Here is a 27,022-nt window from a genome sequence, read left to right on the forward strand (position 1 = left end):
CTTACCATAAAGCCAACCTCATACTCTAAGCTTCCAGTGTATTTCAGAAACTAAAAGATGGGCTCGTGGCTGTATGAGAGCACTGAGCCACTACAGCTAATACTGGCGAGCCTGGGGAGATGGGGACAGCTAGGCTTAAGTCTACACCTGGGGTCGGCAACCTTTCGGAAGTGGTGTGCCGAGTCTTCATTTATTCACTCTAATTTAAGGTTCCGTGTGCCAGTAATACATTTTAACGTTTTTAGAAAGTCTTTCTATAAGTCTATAATATATAACTAAACTATTGTTGCATGTAAAGTAAATAAGGTTTTAAAAATGTTTAAGCAGCTTCATTTAAAATTAAATTAAAATGCAGAGCCCCTGGACTGGTGGGCAGGACCTAGGCAGTGTGAGTGCCACTGAAAATCAACTTGTGTGCCACCTTCAGCATGCGTGCTATAGGTTGCCTAGCCCTGGTCTACACCTTAGACATGGTAATTGTCTAAGTTTCAATGTCAATTGTTACATGTTTGTAGAATTAAAGATTTAATCCAGGGATCAATATCCTCTAGGTGCAGAGCTTTTTGCCAATGCCTATTTATGCACCAGTACCACCACCACAACTGTAGTTGGAAAACGAAGCAGATGTGTGCAGGATCATGTCTCCTGTAAAATTTGCCTGCAAATGTGAGGAAGATTTGCTACAGTTTTAACCAGTAGGTCTCAAGTTTTGTAGTCTAGCATAGCAGATGTGTGTGTAAAATGGTTTCACTGGAATTGGGAGATACTCCTGCTGTCTATTCCAAACACACGCCTCAGGAAAGCCCAAGCAAAACATTTTTTCACCATAGAGCCACTGAGACTTGATTTCTTCAACATTTATTTTTCATATTTAACTTATTCAGATATCACATTTTCTACATTAAAATATTCTCATGCTAACACCTTCCCATTCCCCCCTCCCCAAGAAAAATAGAATTGATACAGCTTTAAGATGGAATGCACTAAAGAATCTGCTATTGCACCCGAGTTACAGAGCCCAAACAATAGAAAGTGAGACCTGCACAGGACAGAGCTGCAGGGCAACATGAGGGACAAGCTGAAGTCAGTATTCGGCACAGTTTAAACCATGTTGCACCTCTGAGTTTAACACTTGTCTAGGAAGGTACTAACATGGTTTGTAACTCATGCATGGATAGGAAAATAACTTGAACTGACCAGATTAGCCTGGAAATGGAAAGTAGACAAATAAGGAACTCTAAAACCCTCTCTGCAGTGGGCTTTGAACCCGATTTAAACTAATTCCAAGCATGCAGATATTGGCTGGGTTAGGAGTGCTTTGGAAACACTCAGCCATTTGGCCAGATCTAAACTGGCTAGCCAAATCCATGTTTGGAAGGGTGATTTAAACCAAAGTTAAAACATGGTTTAAGGCCCAATGTCATGCAGAGAATGATTTAACACAGAATTCAAAATATCCTTTCATACATGCCAACAAGAGCTGCCTTCTGCCCGTGTGCATCATTTAGTACAAGACTTCTAAATTACAAAGTTTACTGGGCCCCCCTCCAACACTACCAATACAATTGTATCTGGAGGACCTGGTATAATAGGGTTGTCTCCTATAATGGGGTAACAGTTCAGTTTTGTACTGAGGAGAGTTTGAAGCTTTGGACAGTCTACAGTGTTGTACTATCAGGCGTCTGCATGATTTGGGACAGTGCTGGGTTTTAGCCCCTTTTCATACTTGTGACTTCTATATTTCAGGGAGTGGAATGGTTGGAGTAAGTTTCCTGCTTCTCTACCTTTTCCAAGGGGGCAGTTCAACAGGTTGATTGACTCCCTAGTCCAAGATAAGGACAAAACCTATGATCCTCATATAGAGACTTACTGCTCTGGATCTCTGAAGAGGTAGGAATCTTACTGTGCTACTTGGAAAGCATTATTTGTGCAAATGTTGCAACTTCATATATGCATAACTCTGGGGACAGCAGCAAAATGATCAAGGATCCCGCAGTTCTAATTAAAGCAAACAGTGAATTGTGTTCTGGTATCAGATGTACACTGCCATGTAGCCAACTTTCCTCTTGCTAGTCTGTCCATCCATCACAATAGCAGGTCAGCACAGAGTGCCATCTGTTCTAAGCAACAGCACAGCAGTGGCACATGATCAGGCTGAAAGCAGATGCTCTGGGCAAGAGGGGGGCTACCACTTGCTCCTTGGCTCCCCCTAAATAACTAGTTATATTGTTCCTGGTTTGGAGACCAAGTGCAGCTTCTGGTAATCCCTCTCCTGAGATGCTTTAAGGGAAGACAATTATAGTAACTGAAGTTACATACATCTACAAAGATAGGTGACTTTGAAGCTTCTTCCTCTCAGGAAATTTTACCAAAACCACTAAAGATCCAGGATTTGGAAAGAGATATTTTAAACTCTTATCAGCGTAACACATCAGGAACACTGGCACAACATGTCACTTATTCTTGGTTTTAATTACAGGAGTGACAAGTAAACACCAACACATGAAAGAGGAAAATAAACAGCCTTTCACAGAATACAGAGCTAGAGATGAAACTGTGGCTAGTGCTTTGCAGTGGAGTCTCGAGGGTAGAACTCTGCCAGGGTGCTCTGAGGAATTCTCTTTAGCATTTCTTTGGGGAAGATTCGCAGAAGCTGCCAGCCAATGTCCAGGGTCTCGTAAACAGTGCGATTTTCATAAGGACCTGAAGAGGTAAGAGACTAAATGATGGGAACAGCCCAGAGGATCAGTGTCAAAGACAAGACCTGGTCACTCCATGGTTTGAGTGCCTTCCACAGTATGTCCCATATACTTTAGACATACTTACCCTGAGCTATGAAGTTCCTTTCAAACTTCTGCAGAAACTCCAGATAAAGAAGATCATCTGAGCTAAGCGCTTCCTCACCAACTACAGCCTTCATAGCTTGCACATCCTTTCCAATAGCATAGCAGGCATACTAGAAGGGAGGGGAAACAAACGGGAGAAAGCAAGATCATGAGGCATTTGACCTATGTTACAAGGAGTGACGTACAGTACCAACAGTGTACTGGGTGGATAGGACGACAGAATTTGGGGCTTTTATTCCAGAGTCTATGATTTTAAACAGAGCTGCAGGATGGAGGAGCAAGAAACAGCACAACATCACTCAGACACGACAGTGTTGGGTGCGGTGTCAGAACCTGGTATTAGAGTAAGTTACTTAAGGAACAAAAATGTAAGTTGACCAACTATATATACAGCATCTGCTGGATAATGACCCACTGCACAAAATACAGTCAGAGTAGTTGGTGTGGAAAGATAAAGCAGTATTTGGCAGAATGAGCCTGGAAAGAACTCCACAGACTATTTATTGGTACATTAAGAGCCTACATATGGTTTGTGCACAAAGCCCAGTAACTGAAAAGGGCTTGTAGCAGCAGACCAAATAGGAGGAATGGGTCGCTTATAGAACAGATTTGTACAAAAGCTCTTAGCATACTACAGCAGAATCTAAGCTTTAAGGTATCAGAGTGAAGCGGCTTCAGATTTGAAAGTGCCAGCCATGTCTGATCCTTTTCAGGGTACTTGACAGACACAGCAAAGGTGTATGTACAGCTCAATACAGATTCCACATAAGATAGATAACGCATACCAGCTGGTTGGACACATCTGAATGGTCCTTCCTGGTCATACCCTCTCCAATAGCAGACTTCATCAGTCGAGACAAGGAGGGTAACACGTTAATAGGTGGGTAAATCTTTGGGAGGAGAAAAGAAAGTTAATGGATAGCACTGAAAAAAAGCATGTGGAAGCTCAACATTATTGGTTGTTACATGAAAGTTTTCTTCCTACATGTACCCTACAATCTGTTCATTGTAGAGAGACTTGAGAGAAATTTGGTGGCATTCACACCACTGTTCAAAAAACCAGTAGTCTGGTATCTGCTGCTTCTAACACTTCCATGTTTTCAGTGTTAGTTTGCATGTACCAGCACCACAAATTCATAAATACGGTTTCTGCAACTCTGTATTAATTCAGATACAAACAGCTTCCTAAGAGCTAGCTCATGAAGATAAAAGTCCTCCTGAGAATGGAAAGAAATAGCACAACCTGGAAAGTCTGAGAAGTGGTAATTTTGGACTGGCCCTCAAGTTCAGGAGCGTATTTGCAAGGAAGGGATTTGTAAACCTACAAAGAGGATCTTTGTAATCTGTTATCTTGCTAAGTTTACTTTGCAACAAAGTCAGAGTGGACAGCTTACACATGGCAAGTAATTCAGACACCCAGTTCGATTAAACCGGCAATTGCTTTTAGACCTCCAGTCTTCAATCTATGGCATCCTCTCCCCCAGGGCTGCCTACTTCTAGAGGTGCGGAGGACCTGCAATCTCAACCAGACCAGTATTATAAAAGTCCTTCCTCTAATATCTTTTGTCAGAAGAACTAGCCAATAGAAGAACGCAGACTAAAACTAACTTTAAGAACTTGGCATGTAAGACTGCTCAGAGGTGTGGTACCTACCTGTCTGTTGTGCAGCTGCCTATCCACGTAGATCTGCCCCTCAGTAATGTATCCAGTCAAGTCAGGGATGGGATGAGTAATATCTGCAAGAGGAAGTGGTTTTATGTTAAGTTTTCAGACCCTGCTTTTTGTATTAATTCCAGCCAAAGCCACTCTGATGTGTCAGCTTTATAAAAGCTGTCTGAACAGCATATTTTACTTTAAATACCATTATAATCTAATGTAATTAGTATGCAGTCTAAGATGCCTTGAAGCTAATTCAAATACTGCACATAAGAAACCAGAGGATGACAAAACAGAGCAGTGCAGTCTCAACTAGGTAGAAATACATCCACTAAGAAAAGGGACCAAAGGGACTTGATAAAAGCCACCAATAGGCTTGTTAAACCAATGTAAGGGGCATTCTAAAATCCTAGGCAGCACTGCCATTACTAGAAACAATGCAGTGCATTATTAGAGACAGTCTGTTCTGCATGTCATCTTGAAATTGCTAGATACCCAATTGCCTGAACACATGCAGTTGCTTTACCGTGCAAAAGATTGAAAGGGAAAGTCATCTCACCTTTGTGCCTCACTGCCCGTTTGATAGGTGGTATGATGCTTCATACACCTCTCAAGAAGGAGGAGAGGTGAAGTATTTTGCATGTGAGATGCTACACTGTGCATATTTTTTTTCCTCCAAAACTCTGAGGTGATCCAATGGTCTTAATACATTGTCTCTCCAACAGGTTCTCGAGGATGCTGAAATTAGAGTACTTCTAACTCTTTGAAATACAGCTCTTGAGCCAGATGGGATTTGGACAGACCATATAAGAGCACTAGAAACAAAGTGGATGATGTAATACCTTGTACTGGACCAACTTCTGTTGGTGAATGACAAGCTTTTGAGCTTACACAGAGCTCTTCGGGTCTTCAGAGCGGTGCATAAATTCAGAAGCTTGTCTCTTTCAAGAACAGAAGTGGATCCAATAAAAAATATTGCCTCACACCTTGTCTAATATCCTGGGACCAACACAGCTACAATACTGCACACACAGATGAGCACCTCAGCTGTATGACACATCTGATTCCTTTGAGATGTTATATGTTGCACAATAGGATGGACACATTTTTACTGTTAAGGTACAGCTTCTCTTCTTGGCCAACACTGAGGTTGCAGATCTTTATCCCAAGTCTAAAGGAGCTCCAGTACCCAAGTAACTTAATGATTGTGGAATCTCAGGCATTGGAGATTAAGAGCAGGTTGGACAGACTTGTCAGGGATGGTCTAGATAATGCTTGGCCCTGCTTTGAGTGCAGGGGACTGGACTAGAAGACTTCTTGAGGTCCCTTCCAGTTCTATGATTAAAACTAGCAACTCCAGCCTCCTGACTGGTATGAATCAGGCATCATGTGATTATCCTCAATCAATACCATCCCATGGAATGCACACAGCAATAGTGCTAAAACATCCAAGAACTACATGACACAAGTGAGTGATGTTACATGCCCATAAGTGAAAAGCAGATCTATTCCCAGGGAAAAGCAGCCAGACTCACCATCATTGGGCATAGTAAGAATAGGAATCTGAGTAATGGAGCCATTCCTGCCTTCCACACGCCCAGCTCGCTCATATATAGTGGCCAAGTCGGTGTACATGTAACCAGGGAAGCCACGTCGGCCAGGCACTTCCTCTCTAGCTGCTGAAACCTGCAGGCAATTCAGGGAAAGTTACTCAAAGCTCATCACTAAGAGGTCAGGCATAGCCACCACAAAGTCCACCAGCGCATCCAATAAAATTATAATAATTAACAGGACCTGCCACATGGTGGTGTCAACATACAGCTATTCAAATCCTCTACAAGAGAGTACCCACAAGCCAGGCATGAAGATCATTCCCTGTGTAAAACAGAGATCCTGTAATGCTGATCAGAAATTGACTGCAAGGTTAACAAGGAACTACTGAATCAGTCTCCACTACAAAGGAATTATATATCTAGGCAGACAAGCCAATTTTGCAATGCTTTATGACACAGTTCTGGCTAGTTTCAGAAGCCTGAGAAATGCAGAAGTAGCTTATGCAAACATCAGTAATTTTTATACATTTTCCCACTAGAGCTATAAGCAACTGGATAAATTAGTTTTGAAACGGGAGATTCCTGTGCGCTGTTATTTCTGACAGAGCCCAAATTACAGGTGGTCTGGTTTAGCATGGAATGTGGAAAGTTGGCGGTATGCACTGTCCATCCCCGCATCTAGACTAACTTGTTAGGAATAACTTAAAACCTGACAGACTAGCTTTTTTAAAATGAATTATGTATCCTTCTCAAAAAGGACTGAACAGCTAGATGTTTGCTGAATAAATTACTCATCATTTTATGCTCCCATTAGATCTCAGCCCTTTTTGGAGGGTGTCTAACAGGCAGACACATTTATCTGCTAAACAGGAATAAGTACCTCTCGTAGAGCTTCAGCATAGGAGCTCATATCCGTCAGAATGACCAGTACGTGCTTCTCACACTGATAGGCCAAGAACTCAGCAGTGGTTAGCGCAAGTCGAGGGGTGATAATACGCTCAATGCTGAAAGGACAGAATGGCATGTTCAACACTGCCCAATACTTTGAAGTTACAACTACATACATTGAACAGCACAACTCAAAAGTGAGAGAGGGAACAGGTTAGGAGCCCTGTGAAACCTCAATATACTAATTGGAATGCATATAATTAGTGTCCAGGTCTATATTATCTCAGAGTCTACTGTCACTAACGCATGATATTTGACAAGCCAGTAACGTGACTTCTTTTAAGGACAACGGAACAGATGTCTCGGAGGGTTGTGGAAGCTCCTTCACTGGAGGCTTTCGAAAGAAGGCCGGATAGGCATCTGTCTTGGATAGTTTAAACAACAATCCTGCATCTTGGCAGGAGGTTAGACTAGATGACTGTTATGTTCCCTTCTAACCCTATGATACTAAGGTTCTCAAAACCAATTTCCAGCAGCTTTTGGACACCATAGTGACATGTTTTCCAGTGCACCAGTGCTCCACATTTCTGGCTGGGAAAAACAGCCATTTTACCTACTTACGTTGGATCATTGGCCAAGTTCAAGAACAGACACACGTTGTCCATGGAGCCATTTTCCTCAAAGTCAGATTTGAAGAATCGAGCCGTTTCCATGTTCACCTAAACCACAATATCCAGTTGTCATTTAAAACAGTCCCCCTGTTTGCAAATAACTTACTTTATATAATCAGAATTTAAAGATTGGTTCAGAGCTGGTGCAAGCCTTTAGTATCTATACTACAAGCCCATCCTTTCAGTCAACCTGTGACTAAGAATAATGTTGGACAGTCTATCCATAGTGCAATATATTGTCATAAAGGAATCAGCGCTCAGGACCAAATGTGGCAGGAGAGGTAGAGATGAAATCTCTTGCCTTACTCTCATGACCAAGCCTAGTCAAATGAAGACAATTGTCAACCTAGGGAGAGGAACATGCAACAATCCTCTGACAGTCAGATGTCCTGCAGAACTCCAGAGAGATCTAGCTTGAATGCATGTGCATTGTCATCCTACCATTCAAGTAACTGTGATATTGCTCTTTAGTAAGCACTGTCCCAAGAAGAATTTGGAGTTAGACCAAAATGACAACAATTCTGTCTCCACCTAATCTGAGAATGTGACAATGCAATGACACTACAAAACAGATGCATAATATGTTAAGAAACGGAGTGTTTAGATTTCTCAGCGGGATGGCTTGCTACAGACAGCAACAGAATATCTTGATACATTAAAGTCTCCCCTTCAATTGTGGTAGGGGTTGCAATCTGAGCAATTTACACAGTTAACTAAGTTTTTTAAAAGGCAGTGCTTAGGATCATTTAAAATGTTCTCCTCTTGTGTTCCAATTACAATGGAATCACCTATTCTTACAGACACCATTCTACCCCATGAATCATTCTCCCATCAGACTTTGACAGGTAGACTTATCAGCCTAGATCAGGGGTCTCAAACTCAAAATGACCCCGAGGGCCGCATGAGGACTAGTGCATTGGCCCGAGGGCCGCATCACTGACACGCCCCCTTGCTGCCCCTGACCCCACCCCCAATCCACCCCTTCCATGAGGCCCCGCCCCTGCCCTGTCTCTTCTCCACCTCCTCCCCTAAGCGCGCGGCTCCCCGCTCCTCCCCCCTGGAAAGTGCAAAGTGCCACCAACAGCTGTTTGGCAGCGGGAAGCGCCTGGAGGTAGGCAGAAAAAAAAATGAAGAGTAATATAGTAGTATAGTATTAAAATATAGTATGCTATTAAAAGTCAATTTATTAACTTTTTTATTAACTTCTTTAACTGTAATGTGAAACGTCAGTGCTAATTTTGACAGTCATTTCATTTTTGGCCACTTAGCTGGCAGCGTTTTGCATCAACCAGAGCATCAATATTAGGTTTGATATCTTGAGACGAAACCAATCTCAGTGTTGCTTGCAAATGTTTATCAGTGAGCCTTGACCTTAACACAGATTTGTTAATCTTCATGGAAGAGAAAAACTGTTCACATATATATGTACTTCCAAACATTGCCATTATCCTTGCAGAAGCAGAGAATAACATGGGAAATCTTTCTTGTGAAAGAAACCTGTAGAATTCTGGAATTCCAACATCTGTATACTTCTGCTTCAAAATCGTGTCACACTGAAGCTCCACTAACTCCATCTGCATTTCCTCTGCAACATTGTCAATTTCAACAGCAAATGGTGTGGAAAAAAGTTGAAAATGTGGTTCAAGTGCCTTGAAATCTTTAAACCACACATCAAGCTGTTTGTGTAAGTTAGAAATGATCTCTGCATACTCTTTCAAGGATTTGGGTTCAACTTTTCCTAAGGAATTCAAAGTTGAGAAATGGACCAAATTGCCAGCAGTCAGCTCTTTCCCCCATAAAGTAAGCTTGACTTTGAATGACTTAATACTGTCATACATCTGTGTTATCACCTGTTTTCTACCCTGAAGTTTCAAGTTCAGTGCATTCAGGTGATCAGTTACATCTGTTAGAAAAGCAAGGTTGCAGATAAAAGTGGAATCAGCAAGCTGTGGAACCTCCTTGTTTTTCATTTTCATGAAGGAATCAATCTCCTCTTTAAGTGCAAAAAAAACGCTTCAAAACATTTCCACGACTCAGCCATCTAACTTGAGTGTGATACAGAAGTTCCCCATATTCACTGTCCATACTTGCTAGAAAAGAAGTGAACTGTCTGTGATTCAGCCCTCGTGCACGTATAAAATTAACAGTTTTAACAACTACATCCATAACTTCTTTCATTTGTAGACTTTTACTACACAGGGCTTCTTGGTGCAAAATACAATGTATACTGGTGAAGCTAATTCCTGGTATATTGAGGCTGTTCAGTTTGGTCTTCAATAATCCAACCACACCAATGTTTTCAGAGCACATTGATGGCGCACCGTCCGTAGCCAAAGATACGAGTTTGTTCCATGGCAGCGCAGCTTTTTCAATGCACTCTTCCAATCCTTGAAATATGTCACGTCCCGTTGTGGTACCCTTCAGTGGCATTAAGTCTAGCAATTCTTCAGTTATATTCAAATTGCAGTCCACACCTCTAATGAACACTGCACACTGTGCGGTATCTGATACATCTGTACTCTCATCAAGAGCAACTGAAAATACTTCAAAGTCTTTTGCCATTTGAATCAATTGTTTTTGCACATTATCAGCTAAAGCCGTTATCCTGCAGGCAACTGTATTTGCAGACAAGCTTATGCCTTCAAAAACTTTCTTCCTATCAGGACATAAAATTTCACTGGCCTTCATAAGACATTCTTTTATGAATAAGCCTTCTGTAAAAGGTCGCGATGATTTAGCTATCATTTCGCTTATCACAAAACTTGCTCTTACTGAATCTTCGCTAGACTTGTTAATCCCTGAAAATAAATTTCTTTGCTTGGCAAATGCTGCTTTAAGTTGCTGAACTTTTTCCCCTCGGATTTTTCCGGTGAATGCATCATATTTTTCACGGTGCATCGTGTCAGTGCTGACGCACGTTATACTCCTTGGGAACAGCAATCGTTTGCTGACAAATAAGGCATTGAATTTTATCTTTTACCTCTGTGAAAAAATATAAATTCTCCCATTTGTCTTGGAAAACTCTTTTCTTCCATGAGTGTTCTTTTTTTTGACAAAGTCATTTCCAAGCAGTTTTAATAAATATATACGCTCAGTAATGCACCTCACTCAAAGGACAAAACACGCACTTAGATTTACTGCCTAAGGCTCTGGGAGGGAGTTTGGGTGGGGGAGGGGGTCTGGAGTACAGGCCCTGGGCTGGAGTTTGGATGGGGGAGGGGGTCTGGAGTGCAGGCTCTGTGCTCGGTGCAGGCTCCAGGCTGCGGCAGGGGGTGGGGGTGCAGGCTTTGGGACGGAGTTTGGGGATAGGAGGGGGTGCAGGGGTGAGGGCTGTGGGTGAGGGGTTTGAGGCATTGGAGAGGCTCGGGGCATTGGAGAGTCTCAGGACTAGGGCAGAAGGGCAGGGGAAGGGCAGCCTGCCCTGACCCTAGTGCAGGGGGGCGCTAGGACCCTGCGGCAGCAGGTGATGCCGGAAGCCGGCATAGCGGAGGAGTGGAGTCAGTGTGAGCTCCCGGGCAGGCTCCTGGGCGGTGAGGGGGCAGCAAGTGGGGGCAGGGGAGAGACCCGGCCCCAAACATTGGGGAGCAGCGCACGGGGAGCTTAGGCACAGAAAATAACTCGGGAAGGGGGGCAGGGGTGAGGGGAGTTTGTCGGTGACAGGAAGTAACTGGGGGAGCTCCGCGGGCCGCAGGGAAGAGCTCCGTGGGCCGCATGCGGCCCGTGGGCCGCATGTTTGAGACCCCTGGCCTAGATAATACTATTGCTTTTACAACAGCATAGTACAGACTGACCTAAAATGTGACAAGTACCTCTAAAAAAAATTACGGTTCACATAATTCCAGTGAAATAGCAAACTGGATTGATTGCTCAATCTTATTCAGTTCTGAAAGTACTGGAAAGAAATCACTTTTATGATGTACCTAAGCATAGTGGTACTTACACCCATAGCAGCAAATACAATGGCAAAGTTCTCTTCACTGTAGTCCATCACATCTTTGGATTTCTTCACTAAACCAGCCTGGCGACATATCTGAGCTGCAATCTGAGAGGAATGCAGAAGGACCTGCATAAGTCTACTGTAGTAAGTTGCACATTTGCTTATCTGCTGTACAGACTAACTCAGGGAATAAATCACTTTTTGACATGGATAAATACAAATGGTCTCCCAGAACTTTGCCCTGAAGCCAAAAGCAAGAGAAAACAGACGGCAGAAAACTGGTGCTAGAGTAGGAAGATTATGTAGTATCTGGCCAATCATTCTTTGATAAGAAGCATCTTGAGAGAGCACGACTTGCTCTGTTTTAAAGCTTTGTGTTAATTTATGTATATTTTACACACACAGTCTCTCCACTTGTATCACCACATAACTCATTTATCTGAAGTTCTTTGCACTGCAGAACTGAATGTTTCCAGCAGCTAGTTTTTCCCAAGACTGTCAGAGCTCCATTAAAGCACCCACCTCATTATGGGGCAAACCAGCAGCAGAGAATATGGGAATTTTCTGTCCTCTGGCAATGCTGTTCATGCCATCTATTGCAGAAATGCCAGTCTGAATCATCTCTTCTGGGTAGATTCGACACTGAGGATTGATTGGTTGACCTATTGTATTTTCACAGAGAAGCCGCCACATTATTTATCTAACTTTACAATGCATAGATTAATAAAGGTTTCAAGGCAAGGTTTCAAAATAAGGCTACAAAAATGCACTGCATTTAGAACCACAAACATTTTAGCTCACCAGACACTTCTGGTTCTACTTTGACATTAGTCCATTGACCCTTTTTTATTGGTCATGAGATCATTTATCAGTTTGGCATTTTATATGCATGCAGACAAAAGGGATAGGATACTGTCATCCTACTCCTTGGAGGGAAATTAACACCCTCTTATCTTTGGGGGAACGTTACCACAAGCCTATTATAGTTAGCGCTATTAAACCACTTTAACCAAAGCACTCTCCCTAATTAAGAACTGCCATGCATTACTGTAGGGAAAAAACCAGACCACTTGCCCTGGGGGCCCATCTTAACAGTTTATGAACAACTTCCTGATGAGTTACTGGGCACTCAGTACTTTCTACGCCTGCTGCATGATTTTAGGGCTATGTTTCATTTGCAGAGGCCTCTGAAAAGTGGCTTGTCACTGCATTTTGTGTAGAGTACATAATGGAATTGGAGTCAAAAGTCAGCCTTTTGCTTCCTGTCAGAAATGGGTACCATGAATAGTTTTTGAACCAGAAGTTCAAACTGAAAGGAAGCCTACTCATTTTATATCTGTGCAGCTTCAGAGCACCCCTGATTTTCTCTCTGCTTCAGCCAATCGACTGATTAACTGAATTGTCTCAGACCTTCTAGTTTGGGAGAGGATGCATAGAGGCCATCTCTCTGTCATCCCACTTTCTTCTGTTTCTCTGGTATCACTAGTGATTTACTCAGTAAAGTTCTAAATACTCTTCAGCAAGCCACTGTTTTCATTTATGCTGCCAATTAGCATTCATGTTCAGTTACAAGCCTGTCACTAAGATTACTCAAAAGCAGAAAGCAAGATTCATGCTACCAGAAACCAAAACAGATTAAAAAACATACCCATAATGTCCAGGTAATCTTCAGCCAAGACAATGGGACCTCTGTCAATAGGTTTTCCTGATCCATTAAATACACGACCTGCAAAAACAGTAACAAGATTATAATTATATGAACAGGACAGTAGTTACCTAGTTTTCCCATCTGCAATAATATTACATGAAAATAAATCTGTTCAATCCAAAGAGCAAGATCTAGTGCATACCAAGCATATCCTCAGATACTGGGGTTCGGAGAATATCCCCAGTAAATTCACAAGATGTTTTCTTAGCGTCAATACCCGAAGTTCCCTCAAATACCTGCAATATATCAGAAGAGACCAGGTGAAATGGATAAATGTTCCTTTAGCATAGGTAGATAAAGACATTGTGCAAAGAGTTATAACAGATGGGATGGAGATATACAGGTCAGTGATTCTCTAACACAACAAGCAATGGATTAACCAAGCAGCAAAAGCAAGGTAGATCTGTGTAATAAAGGAATTTCCAAGACCATTTAGAAACTGTTCATTTGTACAGATATGTATAGAAACCAGCACTGTATAAAAATATATTTTACACATGACCTGTAAAAAGTAGTTAACCAAGAATGCCAGTGGCTTTCAGGGATCACTTCTTTAAAATTTAAGATCATTTTCTTCTGCCTACACAGTAAAGCTCTTCAGCTAAGTAGGATTACAGTGGTAACTATTAACAGCTGCTTTGAGAACTACACAGAGCTGTGTCTCAAATACACTGAAGCTTTACAATGCATCTACATTGTAGTGGTACATGTTTCATGGAGAAGATGGAGTATGACTCTTGCCTTATGTCTACAAGACCCTATTCTGATTAGACGTTTCCTTAATTTTTAAACAAAAGCAAAAACTGAATGTTACTCAGATCCACGCACCAATTATTTCCAAGTGTTTTTTTTAATTTATAGTAAGTTTTGGCTCAAGAAGGTTATATTAAGTTACAAAGACTTTAGATTTGCCATAGCCCAGACTGATGCCCACTAAGGAAAAGTCTTTATAGGACAATTCTGTCCCTAGTTTACCTGAACTACAGCTTTAGAGCCGCTGACTTCTAAAACCTGCCCACTTCTCTTTGTGCCATCAGGAAGTGTCAAGTGGACAATCTCTGCATACCTAGGAAACTAATGCAGAAAAAAAACTCTGTAAGACAGTGGGGAAAAAACAGTTAAAATCCACCAACTAGAGTTACCACATTATCCATAACAGACTTATGGTAGCTTTTTGTCTCAAGCTCTGTTATCTTTTACGGAATTCACAGTCAAAGGGAAACACCAAGGCAGTTAAGGTTTACTGACAAAAAGGTAGCTATTTTTATGATGATCTCCTTAATCTGAGTGGTAGATTTAGCAAGCTGGTGAGGAAAAAATAAAACTTGTCTAAAGACAGCCTGAAACTGTTCTCTTGAGAAGAGTCATAGTAATCTCAAACTTATTTGAAGCCCTATGCCACTAGTCAAGTACAACAGAGATCCATGTTAAAGAGAAGCCAAGAACTCTAGCAATGGAAAATTGTAGCTTGTCTACCACAAGCAACCCCAATAACCCCTGCAACCCTCCTATGAAACAGAAATACCCCTTCCCTTCTAACTCCCCCCAAATATTTGATAAGCATATGCTAAAATTGTTTCCTTTTGTTCATGTATCCAATACCATGCACCAAGTACTTTACAAGATTTGAATCATTAACATTAAATTTGAGTTTGATAAAAATGAATATGCATTAGAGTTTAGACTGTTCAACTGTAGCATCCTTTTCCCCACTTCTCTTCAAACGTAGAAGTATGAACAGCACTGTGGCAGGCTTATACTCCTTTCCATTTCACCCACAGGACATTCTTTCCAACCAGGGTGCCTGACAGCCTGTCCCAATGTCCTGAAGCAGTCTCTGTGGCAAGTTTTGGCATTTAGCTCTGAGTGTTGGGAATATAAACAAGATCTTGCATTTAAACTAGATCACAGGACCCATGGAATGCAGAGCTAAAGACTCTTCAAATGTGTATCTAGACCACAAGCCAGCTTTCCTGCACCATCTCCCTCAAAAGAAGATTTCATTAGAATAATTTTTACCTTAACTTGATCCAAGATTACCAGTGGACCATTAACTCCTGATACAGTTTTATATGCTGAAATATAAAAGGTGCAAGTCAGACAATATATTAAAATCAGCATAAGCATTCTACACTGAATAAGTAGAAGAACGCCCCCTTTGCAATGTCTGGGGATCTAATCTCCTCTGAATCTGTGTGACCTTCCATATTTAGTGGAAGCTATGTGAACAGAACAGCAAGTGCCATTACCTGGTGCTGGTGATTCTGTAACCAGCATTCTTTTATTGGAGTCCCTACTCGGCCAATATCCTCAAGTGGTGTTACAGGACACTGTAGCATTGGAGAGGTAACTTATGACCAGAGAAAAGCCATGAGTTCAGTGATGTAAACCTACATAATATGGTCAAATTTAAACAAAAAACTATCTAGATTCCCTGTTCTTTCCATCAGATACAGTTCAATTCCCTATCTATCCTAAACTATTGTGTAATGGTACTGCATGCAGTGAAGTAACTGCCATTTTAATTCATCAGAAAGGTAATCAATGTGATGCATCCAAACATTTTATCAATTGGGAAAAGTCTGTAACAGATAAATACTACACAATTAATTGCAAAACCTTAAAAAGTTACTGATAGCAACCTTTGAAGTATAGGATAAGTAAAGGGGATGGTATGATGGGATAGCCTAAATTTTGGCAATTAATTGATCTTTGATTATTAGCAGTAAATATGCCCAATGGCCTGTGATGGGATGTTAGATGGGGTGGGATCCAAGTTACTACAGAGAATTCTTTCCTGGGTGCCAGCTGGTGAGTCTTGCCCACATGTTCAGGGTTTAGCTGATGGCCATATTTGGGGTCAGGAAGGAATTTTCCTCCAGGGCAGATTGGCAGAGGCCCTGGAGGTTTTTCCCCTTCCTCTGCAGCATGGGGCATGGGTCACTTGCTGGAAGATTCTCTGCACCTTGAGGTCTTTAAACCAAGATTTGAGGACTTCAATAATTCAGACGTAGGTTAGGGGTTTGTTACAGGAGTGGGTGGGTGAGATTCTGTGGCCTGCATTGTGCAGGAGGTCAGACTAGATGATCATAATGGTCCCTTCTGACCTTAAAGTCTATGAGTCTATAAGGGCAGTAGTAACTCACTGCATGTTAGTCTTTTAACAGAGATCAAAGCAACAAGCAAACACTATATGCCATTATCTCAAGATTCAAATAGTCATCTTTAACAAGAGCAGTAAAATATCCTGCTTAGTGTTGTTAAAATACACCCAAAAAAAATCTGCATTACATTTAGTTTAACTTACACTCAGATGTGACCAGATGAGGAATCTCACTTGCTCAAAAGCTGCTGATCCTCAGAGCACCTACAATGCATTTGGGAAACATTTTCCAGCATACCATGCCAACTGCTGCTGGAAGGGAACCTTTCAGCATCATCTCATGAGAAGCTATGGGACTGCACCATGAAAGATGGTGTTTCACTTTAGTCAGTAATCCAGAAATTACATAGTATTTACCACAGCTCATTTAAGGTGCACTGTCTCAAGTCTGAGTAGAAACATGCACAGATGTCTGAAGTCAACGTTTTAGACAAACACAGTAGGTCTACACTAAAAACACAGCATCAGAGCAGCTGTAGTGCTTAAGTGATGAAACAGATGGGGTAGTTAATCCACTTCCCCAAGAGGCAGTAGCTATGTCAACAAGAGAACTGAAGCTCTTCTGTTGACATAGTGCAGCCAACAAGGGTTTAAGGTCAGTGTAACTAAGTTGCTCGGAGGGGGGGGTGGAAACTTCACAGCTACTTCTGAACATTCCTCCACACCAGTGGGCACTAAACATTGACTCATGGGACTGTGGCATGAGATGAGCCCAACACTTTACAGGATGGGTTTTATTGTTCACCTTGTAACTGGCACATCTTTTTGGTAGTAAGACATTACTATTAATGTGTAGAACATAACTTTGCAGACGCTGACAACAGGAAATGACTTTCCAAGCATGATTACTGTTATTCCACTAGAACCCTTATTACTCCCAAACAGGGCACCAGTGTCTGTGTTTAAGCTTCGCCTCACTTGATCTGTGAATACAGGAAGTGTTTGAGAGCCACAAGGCTCCTCTACCAGAGTCACAAGGGAAGACTAAGCAAGAGAGTAATCATTAATCAGTTGGGGGGGGGAGGGGAGGAGGGAGGAGAAGGATGAGCAAGTTGAGCTATTTGTAGATTGGGAAAACAGACTAATATGACCAAGAAAAGAATGTTACCAGGAACCTTTAGTCTTAGGGAAAGATCACTAATCTCATGTGGACAAAAACAGGCTATGAAGACCTGGAAATACAGTGTAGGCCAGACAATGTGAGAGTTTAGTATACACTGAAAGATGTGTACCTAAATCATGTTTTCTGTATTATGTCAACAGTGTGATATTTACAGTGTTAACAAAGGTAACAAGAGTTTGCTGATGAACAAGCATAATAGTATAATCTTGAGAGCTTTTAACCTGGAGATGAAACAAATCAGATACTATACTACGTAAGCAGCTTAGAGGAGCCATTCTATTACATTTGGTTGGTTATAACTGAATTTAGATAAATATTAAAGCTAAAGAGGATGAGAAGTCTAGCTCTGTATCTTTTTTACTTACAAGGAAATGTTTCGTTTGTCCCAAGTTAGACACTTTGGGTTTCTCTGAACTGAACACTTCTCATTCTTGTTATGCCAATTAGAACTATTCAGTGTTTGTACCCAATGTGAATGGCACTTTAAAAAAAAAAAATCAGGGTGAGGGTGGAGCCAGACATTTACAAAAAACAGGAGAGAACTATATTGAGCAACATTACATTTTAACTTGTGACAGTCTTATCAGCACTTCCTCACTGATCCAGGGTGAACAGCTCACTTCCTAACATTGTCCATCAGTGAGATACCAGAGTCATTACATTCAACAGCATCAAATCTATTGGTATCACACAAGCAGCTTGGCATGCTGACTCCAAATCCCCATTTTCAATAACATTTTAGCCATTCCAATTATGAGGTGGGTCACAATCAAATCTCAATGTAATATTTTACATATATAAAGACCCTTCTATCTCAAAGGATTCCAAAGTGTTACAAGCTATATATATATATATACACACACACACATATACACACACACACATATACACACACACACATATACACACCCCACAAAAAATGCAGCCGCCTATGAGGTGGAAAGCAGACAGCAAGTGCCTAGCAATAGAGGAAGGTTCACTCTGAGGGGAAATGCTGAAAAATCCATGCTGATTGATACATGACCACAGGATCTGTATTGTCCATTCTGAGCAGACATACACTTAATTTTTAAAAGGCTCGTCCAAGAAAGAAGTTCAACTGCATGCAACTCTACCTTAGAAAGACAGAGCTAAGTTGAATAAGTTCAACCCCCAGGAAATAGAACAGGTGTTCCAAACCTCCATGCTCAAACCACTAAACCACCCCATCTGGCTGCATCTTGGGCTTCTGGGTCCTGTTCCCTTCTACTTTTGGATGAAGATGATTTTGAATGACTTTTTGGGTCCACAGTTACTGATCTGGACTTCAGACTCAATTGAAATACTCAAAAAGGCAAAGGCAAAGAGGTTACTTGTCTACATAGTCAGAAAACTCATGTTACTTAAGTATACAGGCTCTTTCACAGAGTTACTTAATCACACAACTTCAACTGATCTAAATCAAGAGTTCTAGCAAAAACACTGCTCCAATCAGTTTTGGCCTTCTTCATACCCACACTGCAGTAAAGGATTTAGAACTGTGAAATAACCGCCTAGTAGAATCACTATTTCCCCTTTTCCTCAACTTTCACAATTACAACAGTTTTAATGTACAAAATCACATCCCTCCCCTCAATTTCACCTCACACTATTTACAGTAATATGCTCAGTTTCTGCCAGAAAACTGATCTGTGTCATGCAGGGAAATACAAAATAGTGGATAACTAGCAACTAGATGTATCCAAAATTTGACTATTAGCACAAAATTAAGTCAGTAGTCATACCAATTACATTGAAGAAACTCCAGCTTCTGTATCCAGTAAAACATATAAGCTCATAGCAGTTGAGTCAGTTCTACTTATGAAGAGCTTGTCAGAACCAAATAAAAATATTAAAGTGTCCTTACTGATTTTGAATTAAGAATGAGTCTCTAACTTAGGGCATGTCTGCACTACAAATTTAAGTCAACCTACGTTAGATCAACTTACAGCCACTGCAGTAAATACTACATGGCTGAGGTCCATACTACCCTCCTTCTGTCAGTGATGTGCCCCTCACTAGGAGCACTTGCTCCAACTGAAGAGGGGCAGCATTGGGGGCTGAGAGCCAGGGTATTGAATATCTTGAGAAAAATCACCTTGCTTTATTTCTGTACTCCATGCAGCAGAAATTTAGAAGTTAGTTATAACTAATACAGCTATACATCTACTTCCATCCCCTGCTCCCTTCTCTCTCTCTCACACACAGTACAGCAAATGATTACCCCTTACAATCTAGTGCACTCAGATTTAGGGAAGAGTTTTCAGTTTGTCCTCTCCTTCTGGAAGCACATGCATTTCCAAATGAGAGCAAGCAGGCCCCTCTGGAATGTGTCTGTAATAGTCAGATGTGCCCACCTCCACCTAAATAGCCTTGCCTAAATTTAAACAATATAGGATTTTACTGTAGAGCTTGGATAAATAAGTCACTTTGAAATATAAAAAAATCTGTAGTCATGATTAGCTATATAACACCTGCTCCAAACCACATTTAGTACTTGTACATGTGTTAGAAGTCCATTATTGTATGATACATCTTGCATATCTATGTAGTCAGTTTCACACTCCCATTAAGCTGCAGTGCAATCACATGACCTTGGAAGGGCTCAGGAACAGATTAGTCAATCCATAGGAAGGGGGATGTTTCACAATCCCTTATTGTCCTTTACTCAAGTAAAAATCAGAACAATTAATACTCCGTAAGAATAGCTACCCTCACACCACTTTAAGGATACTAACTAAAAGCAATATCCACCATCTGCCTGTTATAGAACCATTCCTGTTGAAATGGAAACTGGAATTTGTCAGCAGCCATATTCTGCACACAGAAGGCTCATGGTGTGGGTAACACCGCATAACCCTTATTGATGCTACTTCAAGGGGTTGTGCCCAGTAAATGTAGCAAACACCACAATCTTTTACAATAGCCTCTATATCTCATAATTTTTATTTATGGCTCATCCATGCCAAGAGTCCCATGTGGTAATATTACAAGGAAAAGCCATTACCTGTGTAAAGAAGCCAGATAAAGCCCTTAGACTTTCCTAATTGCCTATGTGGAGTAAGTGCTCTGTCCCCAATAAGAATCTGTACAGCTTTATCACAGACAGGGGAAGTCAACTCTACTACACTGATAAACACCCAAAAGGTGGTAATCTCAGGGGGCTGCTACTCAAATCCAGTCCCATCCACAAGGCACACTCAACTTCTGACTCTTATTCCTACACCATGCAGACCCAGACCCTGGAACTAACAGAACAAGCCTACTCTGTTTAACACCGACCTACACTCCAACACTGGGGCCAAGCTGGTCTATTTCCACCCAGTGGCCACTCAAGCCCAAGACACTGGTCTGGGGAGAAGGGATGGGTCAGATGACAGGACAAGAGATGGCTTGGAAGTACTGGGACCAGTGCGAATGGTCTGGGGACAGGGCCAGAGGAGCAGATAAGGGCATCCCAGCCAAGGGGAACAGGACAGCACCAACAGGCATTTAGTGGGGAGTCTAATGGCTAAGAAAAATTAGGGGCTCGGGCCTAACCCACCTGCCTGGAATGGAGGGAGCATTAGTAATTAGAATCTGGGTTTAGGGATGCAGAGGTCACGAGGAACCAGGCTCAGCCGCTTATCATCCCCCCCATACATGGGTGTGGCGGGGTCCCCCCCAGCCCAGCCTCTTGCCCCCCCCCAACTCCCACACACACCCCGGCCCAGCCTCTTCCCCCCCCCGCCTGGGGTATGATGGGGGCCCCCAGCTAACCTCCTGCGCCCCCACACACACCCCGGCACAGCCTCTTCCCCCGCCTGGGGTATGATGGGGCCCCAGCCCAGCCTCCTGCGCCCCCACACACCCCGGCCCAGCCTCTTCTCCCCCCGCGACTGGGGTACGATGAGGGCCCCTCCCCCCGGCCCGGCCTCACTCCCCTCGCCGTCCCCCGACTGGGGTACGATGCTCCCCCCCCCGGCCCAGCCTCTGCCCCCCGGGTGCCTCTGAACGGGGAGCCGCGGCCCGGGACTCACTCAGTCGGGGCTGGGAGATGTAGTCCCGGTTGGCAGCCGCCGCCTGCTCCCGTGCGGCGGCCGCGCCGCTCTTGCCCCCGGACAGCTCGGACACGGCCCCGTTCACCACCCCCCGGATCGCCCGCAGCGCCGCCATCTTGTCTCCGTCTGAGCCCTGCAGCGCCCCTGCGCAGGCGCTGATATACCCGCTCCCCCTCCCGCCGCCGTGCGCGCCGCCGAGACCCGGAACTGGCGGACGGAGGGGAGAGGGCTGGGGGCGCGCGACCGCCAATGGCTGGGGAGCTAGCCAGGGTGCTGGAAGCCTGAGGGGAGAGTGGAGAGGATGGGAAAGGGGGAGAAAGGGAAGAAGGAGGAAGGGAAGTGGGGAAAGAAAGAAAGTTAGTTTTCAGTGGAGCTGGTTGAGGAGAAAGGGAACAAATGTATTGCATTTTTTCTTTTAAATCTCCAGAATGATTTTTCCCCTCTTCTTTTTCCTAAACTTCAAAAATGTGTCTGCTTTGAACTCTGTCCATCTCCTGTTGTAAGCATCCTCAGAGGTGCGGCTGACACCACTGCCTGGCAGAGGCTCCCCCATAGCATCCCAGCACGTTTAGGGAATGTTCCCCGAGAGGGAAGGCTATACTGCACCTTGCTTAGTTCCACCATTGGGCCTAGTCACACACCCCTTGACCCAGCCTTGAGCAACTCTTGCGTCTGCTCAGTATTTTCTGGAAACACATGTAGAAAATATCAGAGGAGTAGCCGTGTTAGTCTGGATCTGTAAAAGCAGCAAAGAGTCCTGTGGCACCTTATAGACTAACAAATATATTGGAGTATGAGCTTTTGTGCATGCATCCAATGAAGTCGGTTTTCACCCACAGAAGCTCATGCTCCAACACGTTTGTTAGTCTATTAGGTGCCACAGAACTCTTTGCCACTTCTGTAGAAAATAGACTATGGTGTACCAGCAGATTGCCATGACTCTTCTTCAGGCCTTTCAAAATGCTGCATGACTCTGATTGTAGCACTCCACAGCACAGCTATACCAAGAGAACAGTCATAGCTGAGAGTGTAGCATTCAGAAGTTATGTGTACATTTGTGTGAATGTAGCTATTTTTTTATGTCAGAGCTGAATAGAATGCTATCCTGTCCCTGTTGTAACTCTGCTGGAGAGGACACAGAGACTCCACTTTGGTCATCAGGGGATGGATTTAGCAGAATATGGTGCTCCTAGAAGATATTCCAACAAGCTCTGTGTGTGTGTGTTTGCATTCTGACAAAAGTTTTAATAACATGCTCCAGCTTAAAACAACAGACAGATCTAAGAGTGCAACAAGAGTGTCCTAGGATAGATAGCAAACATGAAATGAAACATGGCTTCATGTGCAAAGATGCTCCATACACTGATTCAGTCATATCTGGAACATCAAGTGCAGTTTCTTAGATTCATAGTTTTAAGGGCAGGGTCAGAGTTGCCTTTCTCAACTAAACTTTTCATCTAATAAAAAATGATATCAAGTTTGTTTGACAAGACTCCCCCCACCCCACATTAAACTACGTTGATTGGCATTAATTATTCCAGCATCCTTTACATTTTTACTGATTTTATCCGGGATCAATGTCAGGCTAATGAGCCTGTAGGTAGCTTGGGCAGGCTGTTAGCCTTTTTCAATAGTCACACAATATTAGCTTTTCCCCCTCAGTCCTCAGAGCTTCCTCAGAATTCCAAGACTTGTTAAAAATCAACATCAATGATTTAGAGAGCTCTTCATCCAGTTCTTTGAATATACTTCAGTGCAAGTGATCAGTTCCCACCTGTTTAACTATAATATTTGCTGTTTAACATCCTCCTCAATTACTGATGGGATAGAAGGCATTAACACTTTACAATATGAATACATCATCTCACTTCTTTCCATATAGAGAGGAGAAATATTTATTGACCACTTCTTCCTTTGGGCACCACATTTCCAGAAAGATATTGGCAAATTTTAGCAGGTTTTGAAGACTAACAAAGTATCAGGGGCTGGAGCACTAATGTGAGGGAAAGATTTAATAATCTAACTATACATAGTCTAGCTAAGTAATGACTAAGTGAGGATACAATCATCAAGAGGTAAAGCAGTGACTGAGAAGCAGTGTAGTCTAATAGATTAAACATAGGGCTAGAATCCCAGGAATATGGGTTCTGGTCCTAGCTCCACTATTGATGTACTGTGTGACCTTTAGCAAATCACTTACCTGCTCTGTTTAGTTCACTAGTATCTGTGAAACACTGGACAGACTATTGATATTAAATAGAAAGAAATCAGGAGATCATACATAGCAATCACTTTGAAGATGAGGTTCTACTTTTCTTTCTTCCAGTAGCTGTTTTCAGTCATCTGCAAAGCCTTTCTAAAAAGTGTTTCAGGGAGATGTGACGGGTTCAGTCACAGAGACCCCCTTGGGACTGTCACCTAATGTGCTGAATTTGCCTCTGAGCCCATTTTCCCTGCCAGCTTGGGATTCTAGAACCCTGCCTTGTTGAGCCAGACATGCTAGCCAGCTGCAAACACAGACTCAGGTCTGGTCCACACCCACAAAGCTGCAGCCTTTAACAAAAAACTGCTCATCAAGTACTCCTGTCTCCAGCACCCAGACATCCAGCTCCCAATGGGATCCAAACCCCCAAATAAATCCATTTTCTCTGTATAAAGTTTATAGAGGGTAAACTCATAAATTGTCTACCTCTAACACTGAAAGAGAAATATGCACAGCTGTTTGCTCCCCCCAGGTATTAATCACTTATTCTGGTTAATTAATAAACAAAAGTGATTTTATCAAGTATAATAAGTAGGATTTAAGTGGTTCCAAGTAATAACAGACAGAACAAAGTAAGTTACCAGGCAAAATAAAACAAAACATGCAAGTCTAAGCCTAATACATTAAGAAACAGAATAAAGGTAAATCTCACCCTTAGAGATGTTCCAATAAGCTTCTTTCACAGACTAGACTTCTTCCTAGTCTGAGCCCAATCCTTTCCCCAGTACAGTTCTTGTTAGTTCCAGCTCAGATGGTAACTAGGGGATTTCTCATGACAGGCAGCCCCCTTTGTTCTGTTCCACCCCCTTTTATAGCTTTGGCACAAGGCAGGAATCCTTTGTCTCTCTCTGGGCTCCCACTCCTCCTTCTAAATGGAAAAGCACCAGGTTAAAGATGGATTCCAGTTCAGGTGATGTCATTACATGTCACTGTAAGATCTCTTTCTTCATTACCTACTGGAAGACGGGTACATAGGAAGGCTTGTAGGTAAACAAACCCATTCACAGTTGATTGATTCTGAAGCATCCTTAATGGCTTCCACTTAACATGTTTACATTAGTAATACAAGTTTATATTTTATTCTCCTAACTCCAGACATAGAAATAATACATGCAAATAAATAGGATGAACACACTCAGTAGATCATAAGCTTTGTAATGATACCTTACAAGAGGCCTTTTGCATGAAGCATATTCCAGTTACATCATATTTACACTTAGAAACATATTTCCATATAACATTATGGAGTGCAACATCACAGGAGACATAGTCCAATTAGTCTAGACAGAAGGATTCTTTCCTATTCTAAATAATTTAATGTATTGTTGAATACAGTGGCTGAGAATATGAGTTTCAACATCCTACAATTACACAACATCTGACATCCCAAAAAGCTGTACAGACTGTATACATTCAGCACCACAGAAATTCAGCTTCTTTGATAATGGAGCAGCAATCACCTTACAGCAAAAAACCCACAAACCTATTAATTTATGTGTCAAGCAACATAAAGCTTCCTCTATTACACAACAAAATAGATACAATCAGAAATTAATTTCAAGTTTCACTGTGAATGGAGCACTTTTGGGAGTTGTCAGTGCTGATCTCTGTTTAGACAGCAGTTTTCATCTGACAGAGAGCTGGCGACATTATATCTGTGAGCCTTTTGTCAAACATAATTTTATGACATGCTGCTTTGATACACTGGTATACTGGAGTGTTCCAGCCCTCTTATGGGTCACTTAGAGGATGCTCCATAACTAATATATTTTACTGCATTTTAGAATGAGGAGTCAACAGCAGAGGGCAACCGAGTCAGAATCTATTGACAAAGTGAATTCACCATGATTGCAACTAGCCTGTAGATTATGCATCAGGTGCTGCTTACAATGAGTTGCTCAGTCCCATATGGCATGGATTTGAGACACGCTAGGAAGTCTATAATAATTTAAGTAACATATTAGGAATGTGCATTAAATGTCATTATTTCATAGAATCATAGAATATTAGGGTTAGAAGAGACCTCAGGAGGTCATTTAGTCCAACCCCCTGCTCAAAGCAGGACCAACCCCAACTAAATCATCCCAGTCAAGGCTTGTCAAGCCGGGCCTTAAAAACCTCTAAGGATGGAGATTCCACCACCTCCCTAGGTAACCCATTTCAGTGCTTCACCACTCTCCTAGTGAAATGGTTTCTCCTAATATCCAACCTAGACCTCCCCCACTGCAACTTGAGACCATTGTTCCTTGTTCTGTCATCTGCCACCACTGAGAACAGTCGAGCTCCATCTTCTTTGGACCCCCCCTTCAGGTAGTTGAAGGCTGCTATCAAATCTCCCCTCATTCTTCTCTTCTGCAGACTAAACAAACCCAGTTCCCTCAGCCTCTCCTCATAAGTCATGTGCCCCAGCCCCCTCATAAGTCATGTGCCCCAGCCCCCTAATCATTTTTTTTGCCCTCCGCTGGACTCTCTCCAATTTCAGAGGGGTAGCCGTGTTAGTCTGGTTCTGTAGAAGCAGCAAAGAATCCTGTGGCACCTTATAGACTAACAGACGTTTTGCAGCATGAGCTTTCGTGGGTGAATACCCACTTCTTCGGATGAAAGCTCATGCTGCAAAACGTCTGTTAGTCTATAAGGTGCCACAGGATTCTTTGCTGTCTCTCCAATTTGTCCACATCCTTTTTGTAGTGGGGGGGGGGGGGAATTGGATGCAATATTCCAGACGTGTCTCACCAGTGCCGAATAGAGAGGAATAATCACTTCCCTCAATCTGCTGTAAATGCTCCTATTAATGCAGCCCAATATGCTGTTAGCCTTCTTGGCAACAAGGGCACACTGCTGACTCATATCCAGCTTCTCATCCAATGTAATCCCCAGGTCCTTTTTTGCAGAACTGCTGCTTAGCCAGTCGGTCCCCAGCCTGTAATAGTGCATGGGATTCTTTCATCATAAGTGCAGGACTCTGCACTTGTCCTGGTTGAACCTCATCAGGTTTCTTTTGGCCCAATCCTCCAATTTGTATAGATCACTCTGAACCCTATCCCTACCCAGCAGCGTATCTACCTCTCCCCCCATCTTAATGTCATCTGCGAACTTGCTGAGAGTGCAATCCATCCCATCATCCAGATCATTAATGAAGATGTTGAACAAAACCGG

General features: G+C 42.5%; 1 protein-coding gene across 1 annotated transcript; it reads right to left on the reverse strand.

The window, feature by feature from the left end:
- Positions 1-842: 842 nt before the first annotated feature.
- On the reverse strand, positions 843-21,740 carry ATP6V1B2 (ATPase H+ transporting V1 subunit B2). Its single transcript, XM_039524805.1, has 14 exons — positions 21,583-21,740; positions 15,279-15,334; positions 14,235-14,333; positions 13,402-13,495; positions 13,200-13,277; positions 12,074-12,213; positions 11,555-11,656; positions 7,565-7,662; positions 6,936-7,059; positions 6,038-6,188; positions 4,500-4,582; positions 3,632-3,736; positions 2,827-2,956; positions 843-2,703 (listed from the first exon to the last, which is right to left on the reverse strand). The coding sequence occupies exons 1-14, from the start codon at positions 21,716-21,718 to the stop codon at positions 2,561-2,563; spliced, it is 1,539 nt and encodes a 512-aa protein (XP_039380739.1). The 5' UTR covers positions 21,719-21,740; the 3' UTR covers positions 843-2,560.
- Positions 21,741-27,022: the final 5,282 nt, after the last annotated feature.

This window comes from Mauremys reevesii, linkage group 2 (genome assembly GCF_016161935.1).
Source record: "Mauremys reevesii isolate NIE-2019 linkage group 2, ASM1616193v1, whole genome shotgun sequence".
Classification (NCBI taxonomy): Eukaryota; Metazoa; Chordata; order Testudines; family Geoemydidae; genus Mauremys; species Mauremys reevesii.

Bases quoted from the DNA above. Each gene is read 5' to 3' on its own strand.
- ATP6V1B2 (XM_039524805.1), bottom strand. From the start codon at position 21,718: ATGGCGGCGCTGCGGGCGATCCGGGGGGTGGTGAACGGGGCCGTGTCC. The intron at 4,583-6,037 runs GTGAGTCTGGCT...TTCCTCTTGCAG, and splicing joins TCTTACTATGCCCAATGATG to ATATTACTCATCCCATCCCT. The intron at 2,704-2,826 runs GTAAGTATGTCT...TTACCTCTTCAG, and splicing joins AAGGAACTTCATAGCTCAGG to GTCCTTATGAAAATCGCACT.